At 49.6% G+C, this 18428-nt stretch overlaps 1 protein-coding gene across 2 annotated transcripts in view; it reads right to left on the reverse strand.

Annotated features, from left to right (window-relative positions):
- Positions 1-18428, reverse strand: part of RASGEF1C (RasGEF domain family member 1C) — a 128716-nt gene that overhangs the window by 16195 nt on the left and 94093 nt on the right. For both annotated transcript variants that reach the window (XM_070374806.1, XM_070374805.1), the window contains 7 exons: positions 16431-16631; positions 15480-15554; positions 6527-6616; positions 4874-4976; positions 4252-4331; positions 4075-4170; positions 786-881 (listed from right to left, as the gene is read on the reverse strand). In XM_070374806.1, coding sequence (XP_070230907.1) covers positions 786-881; positions 4075-4170; positions 4252-4331; positions 4874-4976; positions 6527-6616; positions 15480-15554; positions 16431-16631 — 741 coding nt within the window. The remainder of the gene's footprint in view (positions 1-785; positions 882-4074; positions 4171-4251; positions 4332-4873; positions 4977-6526; positions 6617-15479; positions 15555-16430; positions 16632-18428) is intronic.

Genomic DNA, 18428 nt, shown 5'->3' on the forward strand with positions numbered 1-18428 from the left:
CCTGTCCCTGCTCAGTGACCATCTGCTGCCAGTGACCATCTGCCTGCCCCCTTGCTCTGTCTGACTAAACCATCTGCTTGGGGACTTGAGCTGCTGTGACCAGTGACCATCTGATGGATAACAGCCCACTACTAGCCTGTGCCCCTGCTCATGCGATGCCTCAGTGACCATCTGCTGCCACTAGCCTGCCTGCCCCCTGAGGTCAGTGCTGCCTGAGTCTGTGAGGGTCAGACACGGAGTGAAGAACACTTGCACTAAAAGAGCTTGAGCTTGCTGTGACCGATGGATGTTATCTGCAGAGGGAGGAAGAACACTTGAGCTGCCAGTGATGTTATCTGCAGAGGGAGAGGAAGTCTTTATCTCCTTCTTTCCACTTTGCCTGATCACTTCCTCCTGCTGCTAAGGGCCCGTCCTTTGGAAGGCCTCTCCTGACCTTGAACTGTGCTCCTATGCGGCTCCTGTCACAGCACCTCGTCAGTTGTCACCATGGATCTGCATGGCTCTCTCTCTCACCAGCCTGATGCTTCTTAAGGACTGAAAATTATGCTACTTCACCTGTGCTGGGCACAAGGCCTCTACAGAGTGGGGATCCACATGGTCATGAGCCTCAGTTTCTTCCTGCGGAAGATGCAGAGGGACCCCAACAGTCCCACCCTGATGCTGGCTGCAAACTGCTGCACTCTGCCTCAGAGCCCTACATTAATCCAACCACTCGGGGCCAGCTCGGGGAGCTCTTATCAGTCTGCCTAACTTGGTGGCAGGCCCTCCGAGGGCCTGGACCCTACCTCAAAGTTGACATGTCCGTTGGGGAGGCGGTTGGCACAGCCCTCATTTAGGAAGTAGATGTCCTTGATGAGCAGGCTGAAGAAGGGGATGACGATCTGGAAGGGAGAGGGTGCAGGTCAGCCCTTAGCTGGCCTCCCCACAGTGGCTGCACAGGGGAGAGGCAGCCGTGTCAGCAGCCCCCTGCCCCAGGGCCCTCAGATACCCTCATGCAGAGGGCAGGAGAGACTTCCCGGGCAAGGCTGCCCAGTCTCAGAGATCCACGGGTTATAGACTACTTAGTATGCACCATGGGGGTGGGCAATGTGGAAACCACAGAGGAGGCACAAACTGGAGCAAGACTATTTTTTCCCAGGCCCCATGAGACCCCAGTGCTCATTGAGCTCCTGCTGATATACAATGCCATTCCCCCCTCACGTTGGGGCCGAGGGAAAGATGCAGTTTCAGTGGTCTTTGGACGTTTCTCCCATCGTCTGTTGGGAGAGGCCAGTGGGAGCCTCCCCCCATGGATCACGGGTCCACAGACAGGCCTCCCCAATCATGTGCCCCAGGAGGAATGGTGTGTGCTGAGCACACTGCTAAATATAAAATAAATATTAAAACAAGAATGCTGCTGCTGCTAAGTTGCTTCAGTTGTGTCTGACTCTGTGCGACCCCATAGACGGCAGCCCACCAGGCTCCCCCGTCCCTGGGATTCTCCAGGCAAAAACACTGGAGTGGGTTGCCATTTCCTTCTCCAACGCATGAAAGTGAAAAGTGAAAGTGAAGTCGCTCAGTTGTGTCCAACTCTTCACAACCCCATGGACTGTAGCCTACCAGGCTCCTCCATCCATGGGATTCTCCAGGCAAGAGTACTGGAATAAATAGATGGAAATAGAATAATTTTTTTTAAACAGTTTTGGTTTTATGAATTAAAAAAATGGAATGTGAATCATCTGCTGTAAAACTCTGTGGCCTCTTTTACAAATATATTTAACAATGTGCTATTCCATGTCTTTCTTGAAGCTAAAGATCTGATCGCACCATATCAGGGCAAGGCCAGGAAACATCCCTACTCTGGCTCCTGAAGGGACAGGCTTCTGCACTCAGCCTGAGAAGGGCCAGGTGTCTGTTTCACTGTCGGATGTCTTGTTTCTCCCTCCTTATTCTACACCTGGTGACCCCAGGTGGTGCTAGTGGTAAAGAACCTGCCCGCTAGTGCAGGAGATGTAAGAGATGCGGGTTCAATCCCTGGGCGGGGAAGATCCCCTGGAGAGGGCATGGCAACCCATGCCAGTACTCTTGCCTGGAGAATCCCATGGACAGAGGAGCCTGGTGGGCTACAGTCCACAGGGTCACACAGAGTCAGACATGACTGAAGTGACTTAGCACTTAGCACAAGAAAGGAGACCAGCTGCTGACAGCTCAGACTACTGCTGGGGGTCAGTTGGGTCTACCTTATGTGTGGATTGAATTGTGCCCCTCAGAAAAGGCATGTTCATGTCCTAAAACCCAGTGCTTACAAATGGGAACTTATTTGGAGATACAGTCTTGCTATGGATGGAATTAAGTGGAGATGAGGTCATACTGGATTATGTGGGCAGGTACTTTTATAAAAAGAGATAAATTTGGACATATACTATCTGTTTCAGACAGTCATGTGAAAACAGAGACAGGTAGGAGTGATGCAGTCACTAGCCAAGGAATGCATATGGCCATCGGAAACCAGGAGAGGCAAAGAAGAATCCTTTCATAGAGCCTCCGGAGAGAGCGTGGCCCTGCCAACCTTGACTTTGGCCTCAGGCCTCTGGCACTGTGAGACAGGACATTTCTGTTGTTGTAAGCTACCTAGTTTATGTGCTGTGCTTTGCCAGCACAGGAAATAACACATCTGCTCTGCCCTCAGGCTCCAGAGCTGGGCCCGTGGGGCCAGTCCAGCTACAGCCAGCTTCCAGCCCGTCCCTCAAGTCCTGGCACTTCTGGCTCGGGGAATGCCTAGATCATTCCCCATCCGAGCTGACAAGGGCTTGGAGGTGAGAAGCTGAGCACTGAGCACTCGGCACAGCATCGAAGCGTGGCTGGCTCAGCTGGGCAGGGCAGCAGGGGAAACTGAGGCCCATGGAGTGTCAGGGCCTGGGACAAGGTCACCTAGCTAGTGACCACTAAGCCAGGGCCAGAGCCAGGCTCACTAGGGTTTGTCGGCAACAGGAGTTTCCTGGAATGCAGAACTTGTGGTGCTAAGCCTGGGGCAGTCCCAGGCAAACTGAATTGAATCTGGGCCTCCTGCAGTGCAGGCAGATTCTTTACTAACTGAGGTACAGTAGCTTATACGAGCTCATAGAGTGGTAAGCAGTGGACACAGGACAGGACCAGCGGGCTCTGCTCCAGAGCCCTGTCCTGCCCTCCTCCTTACTGGGCCCAGAGGTGGGGTGGTCTCCGTCCATCTGCAGCCCCTCACCGTGGTGCTGAGTTCCTAGTCCAGTTCCGGGGTGTGAGGGCTAAATGGAGTTGGAATGGGAGCCCTGCTGAGATGGATGGAGGGTGGGGATCCAGGGCAGTGGGGCTCTGGGGACAGAGGCGGCCCCTCGGGTGCCTGGTGCAGGCCTCTTGGAGGCAGGGCCGTTGGAGCGGTCCTCAGGGTGGCAGCATCTCCCATGTGGGAGAATTTTTCACCACTTCTGTGCGTCCTCACGACTGTAAACCTGTGCCCTTGTTCTCTGGACCTGAGCGGTTCCATCGGAACCCAGCTCAACACGGAGGTCACCCAGAGAGACCTGTGTGGAGGGGCTTCACGACAGAGACGAGGGGAGCGGGAGGGGCGGAAGGAGCCAGCCACAGGCAGGAAGAGAGCAGAGTGAACTTCTGGCCGCAAAGTTTTGGCCTGGGGCACTGGAGGGCTGCGACAGCACCTCCAAACTTCCTCCCTTCCTCCCCTCCTTCATTTCCTCCCTCTACCTTCCTTCCAACCTCTAGCCTTCCACTCTTCCTTCCATCTTTCCTCCCTCCCCTCTTCACACCCTTCCACCCATCTATTTATCCTTCCATCCATTCTTCCATTGACCCATCCATCCATCTAGCTACCAGTTAGAGCTGCTAGGGAGTGTCTTGATCTGTTTGGGGAAATGGTGAGTTCCGTATACTGGAGGCATTCAAGCAAGATGGCATGACTATCTATTACAGGGGTTGTAGAAGGGCAGGGATTGGACCAAGTGACCTTCCAGTCCCCACCTAGGATCTCTGATACAGCTCTCCTGAGCCCAGGTGGTCCAGAGCAGGGAGGAGCTCTGAGGGCCAGGCAAGCCTCTGACTTACCTTCTCCCGGCTGCTATGGGCAGTCAGGGAGCGGTGGGCTGCCCCTCGCAGGGCTGTTCTATAGTTGCAGAAGTTGCCTGTTGGGTCCATCTGGTGCTGCAAGAAGACAGGGAGGCATTCGGGCAACTGTGTCCTGGGGATGCTGGTGGCCCCCAGCAGCCCAGTAGCCTTGCTTACCTCGAGGATGAAAAACTTAGCTGTCTTCACTTTGGCCCAAGTCTTCTTCAGCCTGGAGACCGGGCTCATGTTCATGCCAGCTGGAAGAGGGATGGCTAAGCTGGGCACAGGGCCAGGCTGGCAGGGGTAGTCTGGGCTGCATAGTTTTATTGCTACACAGCTCCTCTGGGAAGCCCCCAGCTGGGTGATCCCCTAATCCTTTCAGGCTGCACCCTGATGAGGGCTGACATTTGGGGGAGCCTCAGCCTGCCAGATGAGGGGTGGGTGGGCGCCAATGGACGCTGTGTCCAGGCTGGCCTGGCTTCTGTATGTGCAGACCCCTGTCCCCATGCCCACAACATGGGCCTATACTGTGACCAGGAGCCTGCTTTGGGTCCCCACTCGCCCTGAATCTGGGTACACGCTGCCAAGCTCTCACCAAGCACATTGAAAGGGCTGGGCTTGCCTCTAAAGGGGCACCTCCCCAGGACTTCAGGGTAGGGTGGGGGAATTGGGGCCCAGCCAGCACCCACCTCCTGCTCAGAGGCACATCCTGGCTGGCGCCCCACTGCCTGGCCGCGCCCGCCCCACCCTCTCTGGGAGCACTTGCCCTAGGGGCCCCAGGCCTGGCCGGCCCACTCACAGATGATGGCCATTAGGGAATTGAAGTTGCCGATGTTGAAGCACTCCCGAGCCACGTCGATGAAGAACTCAATCACCTGGGCCCTCTGTTTCTTCTTGGCTGGCTGGGGACAGGGTACCCGAGCCTCAGTGACGAGGGGTCCCCACCCTGCGCTGACCTGCTTAGGCATCTTGCCCCTCATTAAACTTTCCAGCTGAGATGCTTTGGACCAGGTGATCTGCAGCCTGAGGACTCAGGGTCTCACCACGCCCCGGGGGGAGGCAGCACAGAGTCCTTTGCACAGAGGGTCAAGTGGAGGGTGGTGGGACTTCTGTGGGGACACATGAGCCACCTGCAACATGGGGGGCACTGGGGGCCTCTCATGTCCCCCTCCTCTCAGGCTCAGTGCCAGAATCTCTTCCCTTGGGTGCAGGAAGCAGAGCCACCTCACCTCTCTTCCCAGCACCAAACAGCCTTCACTCTGCATGGGGTGTGGTGGCCACACGGTGACCCCGAGGCCCTGTCCCCTAGCAGCCCCACCACTGCTTTCTGTCAAATGACTGTGCGACCTCACCCCCAATGCCAGCTGACTGTGTGAGACTTTGACTTCTTTGAGGACTCAGAACCAGACCATGTCCTTCTCTGGCTGAGTGATGCCCGGCTCTGGGGTGAGCTCGGTCCAGGTTTTGCTCAGGTAAAGCCCCATCTCTCTTGGCTCCCAGGCCAGGGATGCGAAGTCAGAAGAGGCAGGGCTCACGGAACCCCACAGTGTCCTCTCTAAGGAGATCGCCTGCCTCCCAGACGTGCGGCGTGGTCTTTACTGCTGCTGAGAAGTGTGTTGTGTTACTGGTGGAGCTGTGGCACCTGAACCCTTCAGGGGGCTGCCACCTGAGGTCCTGCTGTGCTTTGGAGGGCAGCCGCCACAGCGATGGCGACAGTGAGCAAGCAAGGCGGACGAGCAGGCTCGACCACGGCAGGGTGTGGGCGTCCTGACGGCAGCCACTTGAGCCTCTCCCACTTTCTCGATTGCAGGCGTTGACCCCATAAACAAACCCCTTACTCTCCAAGCTCTGTCTGCTTCCAGAGAGCCCACCCCAGCACATATGCTCCCTCCAAACTGTCCCTGAGACAGGGGGCCCTGGGCTTCACCTCACAGTGGAGGAATGGACTGGGGAGAGGGCCCCGCTGCCGTGGAGGAGGCTCGGCAGGGTCTGGCTTGGCAGGGCTGAGATCCAGTGGCCAGCACGTCCAGCTCGGTGTTGCCGAATCTCCCTGCTTTCTGGGAGATGCCAGGGACCTGGACTTCAAAGGGTGATCTCCCACTTCTTAAAGTTGGATTATTTCTACCAAGTCCTGAGTGAGCCACACAGAATTCAGCTGCAGGCCAGGCCGCCCCAGGCACAGGTGGGAGAAGTGGATAGCCTACTCCCCTCTCCCTCAGTAAGCATCTCTCTGACTCCCTCTGGGACCGGCAGGTGGATTCATGCCAGGCTCTACTCAGGGGGAAATGTCTCTACAGGCAAAAGCCAGGTAACACCTGGTGTCCCAGAGGGTGCCCAGCCTGGCTCTGGGCTAGGAGACAGATGGGCTCATCATGGCCTTCTGGTTCCCCCCCAGGGGGACTCCTCTCCAGCCCCGGCCAACTTTGGCCATGCCAGCTCAGGGTCTACGCACCATGCAGATCTCCGTAGCCACGAGGTAGCACAGTCTGTTGAACCATTTCACGTAAGCTTCCAGGTTGTTAGTCTTGTCACTGAAACAAGGCTAGGAAAGACACAAGAACCACGCTCAGACTTTTTGTCTGTAACTTTTTGAACATGAATAACTTTTTAAAAGTCAGCCATCATCATTATAGACGATCTCAGAAACATCAAAACCTCAAAACCATCCACAAATATCAGTGATTTGACATATCCTTCTAGTTATATTTTCTATACACCTAAAGATGTAACTTAATGTATGTATATATTATATACCCCTACACACAGTTAATGCTCATTACTCATAAATTTCGTGTTTGCTTCCTAAAATTTCATTTCATTTGTAACCTCCAAATTCACACTCACATCAATTCTTGGTCATCTGTGGACATGCACAGAGCGGCAAGACGTTTGTCACCCAGCACGCCTGTGAGTTCCCAGCTGAGGTTGAGCTGATGCCCTGACTTCTGGTTTCGGCTTCTGTACTGTAAACAAGTGTCCTTTTTCTAATCTACTTAGTGTCATTTTTTGCATGTTCGTGATGTTTGTTGGTGATTTCACTGGTCAGAGTGGCCCCAAGCACAGAGATGGAACCCTCCAGCACAGCGCTGCCATGCTGCCTCACGTTCCTAAGCACACGGAGGCTGACATGTGCCCTAAGGAAGAAAATATGTGTCTGACAAGCTTCATTCAGACGTGCGTTGTTGTACTGTTGGCCATGAATTCAGTGTTACTGAATCAACAATATAAGGGCTCATTAAACAGAAACACACACAAATCAAGGTTATATATTGACTGGTTGATGAAAAGGCTGTGATGAGATGCTCGCAAGGAACCTAATCTTATATTTTCCTTAGGAGTAAGGACTCAGAATTTGCCAATTCAGTGTTCATGATGACTATAGGATATAAGGATGACAAATAATGAGGATCAGTCATATGTATGTACGTTTCTATCTATAACTATATATTTCCATATTTTCCCACATGAACGTTCTCATGTGCTATCAAATGTCCTTTAGAAACATAATTTAAAAAATGGAAACATAATTTTATAAATCCACTGTATAAGTGTATCACAATTTCAGAGAATCCAAAAGAAGCAAAGAAAGAAAAAAGAATAGGTAAAGAAGGCAAGGTACAACAGAAGACGGTAAAAACAAATCCACACAGATCAGAAATTACTCTATATGGATTTGTTTAGTCATTAATTAAAAAAAAAATCCAACCGCCTGTTATTTTCAAGAGCTACATCCCAAACACAGGGATATAAATAAAAATAGAAAAATACGCATGATAAATATCACATATCTATCTTAATATTAGACAAAATAGACTTTGCTGCTGCTAAGTCGCTTCAGTCGTGTCCGACTCTGTGCGACCCCATAGACGGCAGCCCACCAGGCTCCCCCGTCCCTGGGATTCTCCAGGCAAGAACACTGGAGTGGGTTGCCATTTCCTTCTCCAATGCATGAAAGTGAAAAGCGAAAGGGAAGTCGCTCAGTCGTGTCCGACTCTTCGTGACCCCATGGACTGCAGCCCACCAGGCTCCTCCATCCATGGGATTTTCCGGGCCAGAGTACTGGTGTGGGGTGCCATCCCCCAAAAAAGACTCTAAGACAAGAAGCATTGAAGAGTTTAAAGGGTAACTGTATAAAGATAACATTTTTGAGTTATTGAGAATATAGCATGAGTTTAAATTTGTCTGTACCTAATAGCATAGCTTCAAATTATGAAGGCAGAAATAATCCAAAAATGTAAATTCCTTATAAGGAGGAAATTAAGAACACCTATTCATTAAAAGACACAGTAATGAGAATGAAAGGCAAAGCAATCAACCAGGGGAAGAAAATTTGCAGTACATCTAACTGACAAGGGATAATTAACTAGTACATATTTTAAATACTCACACAAAACTCTTAAAAATCCTTAAGAAAAAAGACAAATCAGTAATAGAAAACTGCAGGAAAATTAGGGACAGGCATTTCATAGAAGAGAAAACAAGAAGGTCCAAAACACATGAAAAGATGCTCCATTTAACAGTCTGACAAAAATTTAAGTTTGACAACTTCAAGTGTCAATGAGGCGGTGGAGCAAGAATAACTCCCTGGTGGCAGTGTAAATGGATACAGCCTCACTAGGCATCGCCTGTGACTGACGCAGGGCAGGCAGTGGTTCCGTTCACAGGTATATCCTAGAGCAACATCTCAAAGCGTCGTCCCTGGGCTCCTGGGGGCCTCCAGGACCCTTTCAGGAGGTCCACGAGGGCAAACCTATCTTCGTATTCATAAAATATTCCTGCCTTTTCACTGTCTTAACATTTGCACTCCTACATAATAGAATGATGGGTAAAATTACTGCTTCCTTAGCCTGAACTGAGACAGAAGCCCCAAATGACCCCAAATGATACCATTGTGTTCTTCACTACTACATACTCACAGTAAAAGAAAAAAAGTGAGTGTGACTTAAGGATGTTCTTGAGAACATAAACTTCAGTTTTATTAAATCTCAACCCTTGAGTGTAGGTCTTTTTCATATTCTGTGTGACAGAATGGGAGTGCCGTCATCTGTTGGCATCCTTAGGTGAATGGGTCCACCACCCCTCCTGGATACCAAAATCTGAGGATGCTCAAGTTCCTTATGTAAAATGGCACAGTATTTGCACAAACTCATGCACATTCTCCTGTATACTTTAAATCACCTCTAGTTTACTTATAATACCCAATACAATCTAAAAACTATGTAAATAGGTGCCTGGTACACAGCAAATTCAAGTTTTGTTTTTTTAGAACTTTCTTGAATTTTAATTTTTTCTAATCACTAATTTTAATTAATTAATTAAATTAATTACTAATTTTAATTAATTAATTAACTAATTAATTTTTTCTAATTACTAATCTGAGAGTGGTGTGATCTGCGGTTGTAGAACCTGCAGGTGTGCAGGGAGGACTGTAGACGGGGGTGCTTCTGCTGTGCACACAGGTCTCATGCTGCTCTTGTGGAAGCGCACTGGTGCGCCTGATGTGAGCTGAACTTTACCCACGGAGCACCACTTTACCTGAAAAAAGACTGACCCATATGGTTACGCACATTTCAGTATTTGGCTGATGCTTCCTTTAAATCAATTAAAGTGATCCTGTAACTTCAAGGTAAACAATTGATAGTATTTGTTGCCAAGGATAAAATTCAAGTTTTCAAGAGAAAATTGGGAACCTAAAAAACATGTATCGCCTCTAGAGCCTGACAGGTTCCCAATACTTAAGAACTTTTTTGGATGATATTAGTAGTGAATATATACAATGAATATAATTTTAAAATATCATCTAATGAAATATGTCAACATTCAGAAGATCTGCTTGATTAGGTGAACCCATATTTTCCAAATGGCCAATATATGTCAAAATTGTACATGGGCAAAAAGATCCATTCAAGACGCGTGGTTTAGTTGCTCAGTCGTGTCCAACTCTTTGGCTCTTTGTAGCCTCAGCCTCCTCTGTCCATGGTATTTTCCAGGCAAGAATACTGAAGTGGGTTGCCATTTCAAGATGGACCAATGACTTTAATGTGATGGAGTTCAGATTCCAAACTACAAAATTATTTGAAAAGGCTGTAATATACTCCTTCTTTTTCCAACTACATATTTGTATGAGGAAGTTGGATTTTCAATCACAATAATGTTACGTCAAGAGATTGAATGCAAATTAAGAGAATTCAGCTGTCTTCTATTGCCAGTCATTAGAGAGAGGTTTTTCAAATAGCTATGAAAAGAAGAGAAGCAAAAGGCAAAGCAGATAAGGAAAGATATACCCATTTGAATGCAGAGTTCCAAAGAATAGCAAGGAGAGATAAGAAAGCCTTCCTCAGTGATCAATGCAAAGAAATAGAGGAAACCAATAGAATGGGAAAGACTAGAGATCTCTTCAAGAAAATTAGAGATACCAAGGGAACATTTCATGTAGAGATGGGCACAATAAAGGACAGAAATGGTATGGACCTAACAGAAGCAGAAGATATCAAGAAGAGGTGGCAAGAATACACAAAAGAACTGTACAACAAAGATCTTCATGACACAGATAATCATGATGGTGTGATTACTCACCTAGAGTCAGATATTCTGGAATGCGAAGTCAAGTGGGGCTTATGAAGCATCACTATGAACAAAGTTAGTGGAGGTGATGGAATTCCAGTTGAGCTATTTCAAAACCTAAAAGATGATGCTGTGAAAGTGCTACACTCAATATGCCAGCAAATTTGGAAAACTCAGCAGTGGCAACAGGACTGGAAAAGGTCAGTTTTCATTCCAATCCCAAAGAAAGGCAATGTCAAAGAATGCTCAAACTACCACACAATTGCACTTATCTCATATGCTAGCAATGGAGAAGGCAATGGCACCCCACTCCAGTACTCTTGCCTGGAAAATCCCAGGGATGGAAGAGCCTGGTAGGCTGCAGTCCTTGGGGTTGCTAAGAGTCAGACACGACTGAGCGACTTCACTTTAACTTTTCACTTTCATGCATTGGAGGAGGAAATGGCAACCCACTCCAGTGTTCTTGCCTGGAGAATCCCAGGGACGGCAGGGCCTGGTGGGCTGCCGTTTATGGGATCGCAGAGTCGGACACGACTGAAGTGACTTAGCAGCAGCAGCAGCAGCAGCACATGCTAGCAAAGTAATACTCAAAATTCTCCAAGCCAGGCTTCAACAGTACGTTAACTGTGAACTTCCAGATGTTCAAGCTGGCTTTAGAAAAGGCAGAAGAACCAGAGATCAAATTGCCAACATCCGCGGATCATTGAAAAAGCAAGAGTATTCTAGAAAAACATCTAATTCTGCTTTATTGACTATGCAAAAGCCTTTGACTGTGTGGATCACAACAAACTGGAAAATTCTTAAAGAGATGGGAATACCAGACCACCTGACCTGCCTCCTGAGAAATCTGTATCCAGGTCAGGAAGCAACAGTTAGAACTGGACATGGAACAACAGACTGGTTCCAAATAGGGAAAGGAATATATCAAGGCTGTATATTGTCACCCTGCTTATTTAACTTACAAGCAAAGTACATCATGAGAAACGCTGGACTGGATGAAGCACAAGCTGGAATCAAGATTGTCAGGAGAAATATCAATAACCTCAGCTATGCAGATAACACCACCTTTATGGCAGAAAGTGAAGGACTAAAGAGCCGCCTCTTGATGAAAATGAAAGAGGAGAGTGAAAAAGTTGGCTTAAAACTCAAAATTCGTAAAAGTAAGATCATGGCTCAGTCCCATCACTTCATGTCAAATAGACGGGAAAACAATGGATACAGTGACAGACTTTATTTTTTTGAGCTCCAAAATCACTGCAGATGGTGACTGCAGCCATGAAATTAAAAGACATTTGCTCCTTGGAAGAAAAGTTATGACCAACCTAGACAACATATTAAAAAGCAGAGACATTACTTTGCCAACAAAGGTCCATCTAGTCAAAACTATGGTTTTTCCAGTAGTCATATATGGATGTGAGAGTTGGACTATAAAGACAGCTGAGCACAGAAGAATCGATGCTTTTGAACTGTGGTGTTGGAGAAGACTCTTGAGAGTCCTTTGGACTGCAAGAAGATCCAACCAGTCCAACCAGTCCATCCTAAAGGAAATAAGTCCTGAATATTCATTGGAAGGACTAACGCTGAAGCTGAAGCTCCAATACTTTGGCCACCTGATGCGGAGAACTGACTTATTTGAAAAGACCCTGATGCTGGGAAAGATTGAAGGCAGGAGGAGAAGGGGATGACAGAGGGTGAGATGGTTGGATGGCATCACCAACTCAATGGACATGAGTTTGAGTAAACTAGGGGAGTTGGTGATGGACAGGGAGGCCTGGTGTGCTGCAGTCCATGGGGTCACAAAGAGTTGGACATGACTGAATGACTGAACTGAACTGAGAGAAATTTTTTAAAATACCGTAAGACAATATCACTCTTCTCATTAATTTTTTTGGAAAATAGAGTTATTTTTCATAAAATATGTAACTTATTAACATATAATAGATTATTATGATTTTGAATAAATATTTTTTAAAGTTATTGGCCTTACTGGGTAATACAATAAATGTTTAGTTGCTAAGTCATGTCCAACTCTTTGTGATCTCATGGGCTGTGACCCACCAGGCCCCTCTCTCCATGGGGCAAGAATACTGGAGTGGGTTGCCACTTCCTTCTCCAAGGGATCTTCTTGACCCAGGGATCAAACCCATGTCTCCTGTATTGACAGGCAGATTTTTTACCTCTGAGCCACAGGGAAGCCCATATAATAAATACAGGGAGCTGTTATGACAATAAGCTGCCTACATATGAACATGCAAGTTGTGAACTTTCAAAGATGTGAATGTGTGTTCCATCAACATCAGACATGAGTGAAGTGGCAGCTTGCCCTCCATCTCCTGTTGCTGTTGATCCTTCAGTTCTGCCGTCTCCCCCTCCTCTCCGTTCTCCAGTCACCCTTCCTTCCTAGTCACGTGACGCCAGCCCCTGTATGCCCGCTGTTATACTGTACTGTGATTTTCAAAGTACTGTACTGTAAGATTTAAAATGTTTTCTCTATTTTTGTGGGTTTTTTTTTAATGTATTATTTGTGTGAAAAGTATTACAAACCTATTACAGCACAGTACTATATAGCCAATTGTGTTAGCTGGCTATGTAGGCTAACTTTGCTGGACTTATGAACAAATGGGACTTACGAACGTGCTCTCAAAATGGAAGTCATTCATATGTAGGGAACTTTGTGTAATTAATCTACATAACCAAAAGTTCTTTGGGGTCCTCCATAATTTTTAAGACTGAAAGCTGTCCTCGGACTAAACGACTTGAGAACTGATGCTCTAGAAAAAAATGTACCCACATACGTAGGAAATGGATAAGAATGTTCATAGCAGCAATATCTATAATAGCTGAGAGGCTAGAACACAGAAGTTTTCATTTACAGTAGAGTGGGTAAACAATCATGATGTTTTTCACAATTAAATATAATACTTGGAAATGGCCCAAACCCCATACAAAACAAAACAGAAAAACAACCCCCTAAGAGCAGCAACGTCTCCTCCCCACTCCTGCTCCCAGGTCCATGATGAACTCCTCAGTGTGCCGGTGTTCCTACAGATTGTCCACACATACGTGCAAGCAGATGTGCATTACGCGTCCTCCTTTGTTACACAGGTGGTCACATGCTCTTTGTCACTGCTCTTCACTTTTTCATCTCTCAACAATGGATCTTTGGCAAACATTCCATTTTTGCTGCGTCCTGTGCTTAGTCACTCAGTTGTGTCCGACTCTTTGTGACCCCATGGACCGTAGCCCACCAGGCTCCTCTGTCCATGGGGATTGTCCAGGCCAGAATACTGGAGTGGGTTGCCATGCCCTCCCCCAGGGGATCTTCCCAACCCAGGAATTGAGCCCAGGTCTCCTTCATCACAGGCAGATTCTTTACCATCTCAGCCACCAGGGAGGCCCCAAAAAGTGTTAGCCATGTCCAGCTCTTTGCAACCCCATGGACTATAGCCTGCCAGGCTCCTCTGTCCATGTAATTGTTTAGGCAAGAAAACTGGAAAGTGAAAGAAAGTGAAGTCGCTCAGTCGTGTCCAACTCTTTGAGACCCCATGGACTGTAGCCTACCAGGCTCCTCTGTCCATGGGATTTTCCAGGCAATAGTACTGGAGTGGATTGCCATTTCCTTCTCCAGGGGATCTTCCCAACCCAGGGATCAAACCCGGGTCTGCCACATTGTAGACAGATGCTTAACTGTCTGAGCCACCAGGGAAGTTAAGAATACTGGAGTGGGTTGCTATTCCCATTTCCAGGGCATCTTCCTAATGCAGGGACTGAACCCAGATCTCCTGCATTGCCGGCAGATTCTCTACCATCTGAGCCACCAAATATGCCATGCAAATGTCCTTCATTCCATTCTTACAGAAGCTCTTATTCTAATAGTTGCATAGCCTTCTATGTATGGATGTATTACGATATTTAATCGAGTCCCTGTGGATGGTATGATAGTTTGCTTCCAGTCTTTGGCCATAAAACACAGAAAAATATCCCAGATATCTTTGTGTGTACATCTTTGTGTATACACGTGTGTGTGTATACCTGTAGGATAAATTGTTAGGTGTGAAAAGGTGGGGTCCAGAGTGTACATTTCAAGTGTTGATTCTATTGCCATGCTGCTCTCCAAAGTGGCTGTGCCAATTTCACCCCCTACCAGCTGTTTGTGAGACTGTCCCTTTCCCTAGACACACACACACACACACACACACACACACACACACACACTGTTTAGTCTCTGCTTATCCTGGAGGTGAAATGCAATTGTACATTTAGTTTGCACATCTTTTATTAGGTGCCAGGGAAGAAGACAAAATATTTCCAGTTCTGCTTCAGATTTAACTCCTTGATAAACACCAAGTAGACTGATGGATTGGCTCTCAGAGAGAGGGGCAGGCTCTGAAATTCGGTGTGTAATCTGCCTTCAGAGGGAAGAGCATGTGCCCTGAACTTCTTGGACAGCATGCATTGGCCTGCGTTCCGCAAGTGGCCACTAGAGGGAATCGGCGCCCACCACAACACACCAGGAGGGCATACGGGGTCTTCTAGTGGCCTGGGTGTGAGCCTCCACCCTCTGACCCACCCAGGGCTTAGGATCATGGAGTGCCCCCGACCCTTGCTGGGTGGCTGACCCCGTCAGGCTGGTCCGGCCCTCCCAGGCTTCCCTGGGACTCAGGGCTGCTGGGATGTGCCCGCCTTAGGCTAGGGGCATGGGTGGAATGGGCACGTCCCCGCCAAGCCCATCTGCTCTGTTCCAGATCCCTCTGGAGCTGGCTAGCTGGTGCTCTGGGAATCCCGCAGAGGGACTCGTGGGTAGGGTCCCTGCCTGGACACACCGTCCACGGGCCTTCTACCTTTGTGCTGGCCAGAGGGTCCTTGTTCACAAAAGCCTGGACAAACTCCTCAGGTCCGATGTGCCGCAGCTGTTCCTGCAGCAGAGAGATAACAGGAGTCAGGAAAAGGAGAAAGGGATGTCCACTGGGCGCCCGGCATGGGCCCACCGCCCTTCTCACGGGGGGCCCCACAGCCCTGTTCCGGGTTGTCACAGAGCTCAGCACCATCCTGAGGATGTCAGCCCCTCCCTTCCTCTGCCCAGGGGCTGCTGCTTTTCACGGAGGCCGGGTCAGCGTCTCCACAGGGAGTGCTTCTCCTCAAAACTGGGTCATCGCAATGACCTGCTCCCTTCCGGGTAGGCCTGGGGGCTAAGATCACGGGATCTGGGTCAGAAACGAATGCTGGCTCTGTTCCTCCTGCTGTGTGACTTGTGGCAAATCACTTAAACTAAACCTCTGGGCTTTAGCTTCATTTGTGAAAAGAGAATAATAACAACACCTACCTGGCCGGGTGGTGTAGATGAAATGAGACAGTGAATGTAAGTCTTGACCATAAAGGCTGTTTGCACTTCTCTGTAAAGCTGGGGTGGGTGCAGTGGCTGTGTGAGTCCTGGATGGGGGAAACTGAGACCTGGGTTGGGAAGGTGCTAGGTGTGGGGCTGATTACACATCCGGTGGTGTCAGAACCAGGATCTGAACCTCGGTCCTCTGTCTGAGGCCTGGCTCAGACAGGCCAGAGGTCAAAGTTAGGCAAGGTTGGTACCTGCAGGCCTTCTATTCCTCGCCCCAGGCATAGGGAGAGACTGCTCCAGAGACAGGGCCCTCTGCAGATGCCAGGGTGGCCCTGAAGGGATGGGCTCAGACCCCGGGTTAGGCTGAGATGAGGTGTGGGACCAGATGGGGGAGGGGTGGCTGGCTACGCTCAGTATTCCAGGCTCTGGTCTGGATGGAGGGTGGCACAGGCCTGCTCACCAGCTCCACGTGCGTCAGCTGCTGAGCCAGCATGTAGGGGTCACTGCAGATGCCAAGGAGCTCCCTGTGGATGGAGGCTGGAGGCTTGGTCCTATAGGAGATGGGCTTGTCGGTGCCCAGCAGGCTTTCTGGTCCCTGGCCCAGAGCTGTCAGCTTCTGGTGCAGAGCCTGCAGGAGCTGATGCATCCTCTTTCTGTACGCCTGGAGTGGGGTAGAGATGGTGCTCAGGCCGGGAAACCTGCCTTCACATAGCAATGTCTAAGACAGGAAGGCTTCCCAGCTGACATGGATGGGCTACTCCTAGGTGTACCTACTTGTACCAGGACCCAACTCAGGACAGGCTGGGGTTGGGGCTCACAGGCAAGGCTGGCTGGGGCAAAGGCTGCAGGATTGCCAGTGGAAGCCGAGTACAGCACACCTCAGGGAGGATGACTGGGGTGCAAAGCTGCCCGAGTTGTCTAGGTGGGGCGGGCACTGCCAGGGAGTGGAGGAAGGGAGGCCCTTCCCTGGATGCTAGCCTTTTGCTTGGCTTTAATAGGTGTCCCTGCCTGTCTCCCAGCCTAGCTTAGAGAGGCCTTCCTTGCCCAGCCTTGCTGTCCATCCCCTGCCCCGGGCACTCTTCTCCAGCTCACCCCACGTGACTTCCTTGTGGGGACCACTGCAGGAGATGACTGCGGTTGTTTACAGCTCTGCAGTGATAGCTCGGAGAGCAGGGAATCTGAGTTGACCTGTGTTACAGCTCTGGGCATGCAGTGGACACTTGATAACCATTTACTGTAGCAACAGGGCCCCTCACCATGCAGCTCAGATGCCCTGGGCTTGGTGCAGGGACCACCCTCCCACCCCACAGTGAAACTAATTATTGCCCCTCAGAGACCCCTATTTCCAAGGAAGGTACATCAGACTAGCTGGGTTTATGGAGCAAGATGTCTTCACCTTCCCAAAGGGCTGTCAATAACTCATGGAACTGGCCCCCCCCCCAGTTTGTCAGCAAATGGCCTCCCCAGAGATGGATTCAACCCCCTCGAGCCGGGAGCTGGCCTGGGATCAGCAGTGGGCATCTGGGGTCTGGACTCCTGGCAGCAAAAAGGTGTCAGGCAGGCAGGTGGGGTTTCCAGTGGGGTTTCCAGTGGGGCCTGGTCCCAGATGCCTCAGGAGAAGATGGTGACTAGTCAGCACTGCCAGGTAATTTCTAATAGGAAAAAGGCATGTTCTTCATACACACGATCCCAGAGGCATTTTGCAGGTGGGCAACAGGGTGCAGGGCTTGCCTGGGGACCTCAGTAGTTCCTTACGTCTCTGATGGGGCTCGGAGCAGCACTGAGGACCACCCCTGTTGGAGGTGGTGTCCCCACACTTTATGAAAGTGCTTCTCTGTGGAGTGGCCAGGACAGCTTTGGAAGAGCCCTTGGGACACAGGGAGCCTGATCCTGAACCCAAACCCTAACGCTGACCCTGACTCCCAGAGTCATGAGGGACAGACCAAGAAGGCAGCCAATGTGTGGGTGAGCTGAGGTCTGACTTCCCTTTGTTGTCGGTGGGAGGAACACCCCCCTCTCAGCTTGAAAGTGCAAGTTGCTCAGTCGTGTTACTGTTTGTAACCCCACGGACTATACAGACCATGGGATTCTCCAGGCCAGAATACTGGAGTGGGTAGCCGTTCCCTCCTCCAGGGGATCTTCCCAACCGAGGGATCAAAGCCAGGTCTCCTGCATTGCAGGCAGATTCTTTACCAGCTGAGCCACAAGGGAAGCCCAAGAACTGGAGTGGGTAGCCTATCCCTTCTCCAGGGGATCTTCCCAACCCAGGAATTGTACTGGGGTCTCCTACATTGCAGGCGGATTCTTTACCAACTGAGCTGTCAGGGCTGTATCCCAAAGTATGCTTACCATACATGCTGCCTCCCAGGTTTTCATCTGAGTGCTAGGAAGACAGCAAGTCAGGTCCAGCCAGAGTCAGCCCCAGTGACACATCGGTTAGCAATGAGCCCCTACACCT

This window comes from Bos mutus, chromosome 7, assembly GCF_027580195.1.
Source record: "Bos mutus isolate GX-2022 chromosome 7, NWIPB_WYAK_1.1, whole genome shotgun sequence".
NCBI lineage: Eukaryota > Metazoa > Chordata > Mammalia > Artiodactyla > Bovidae > Bos > Bos mutus.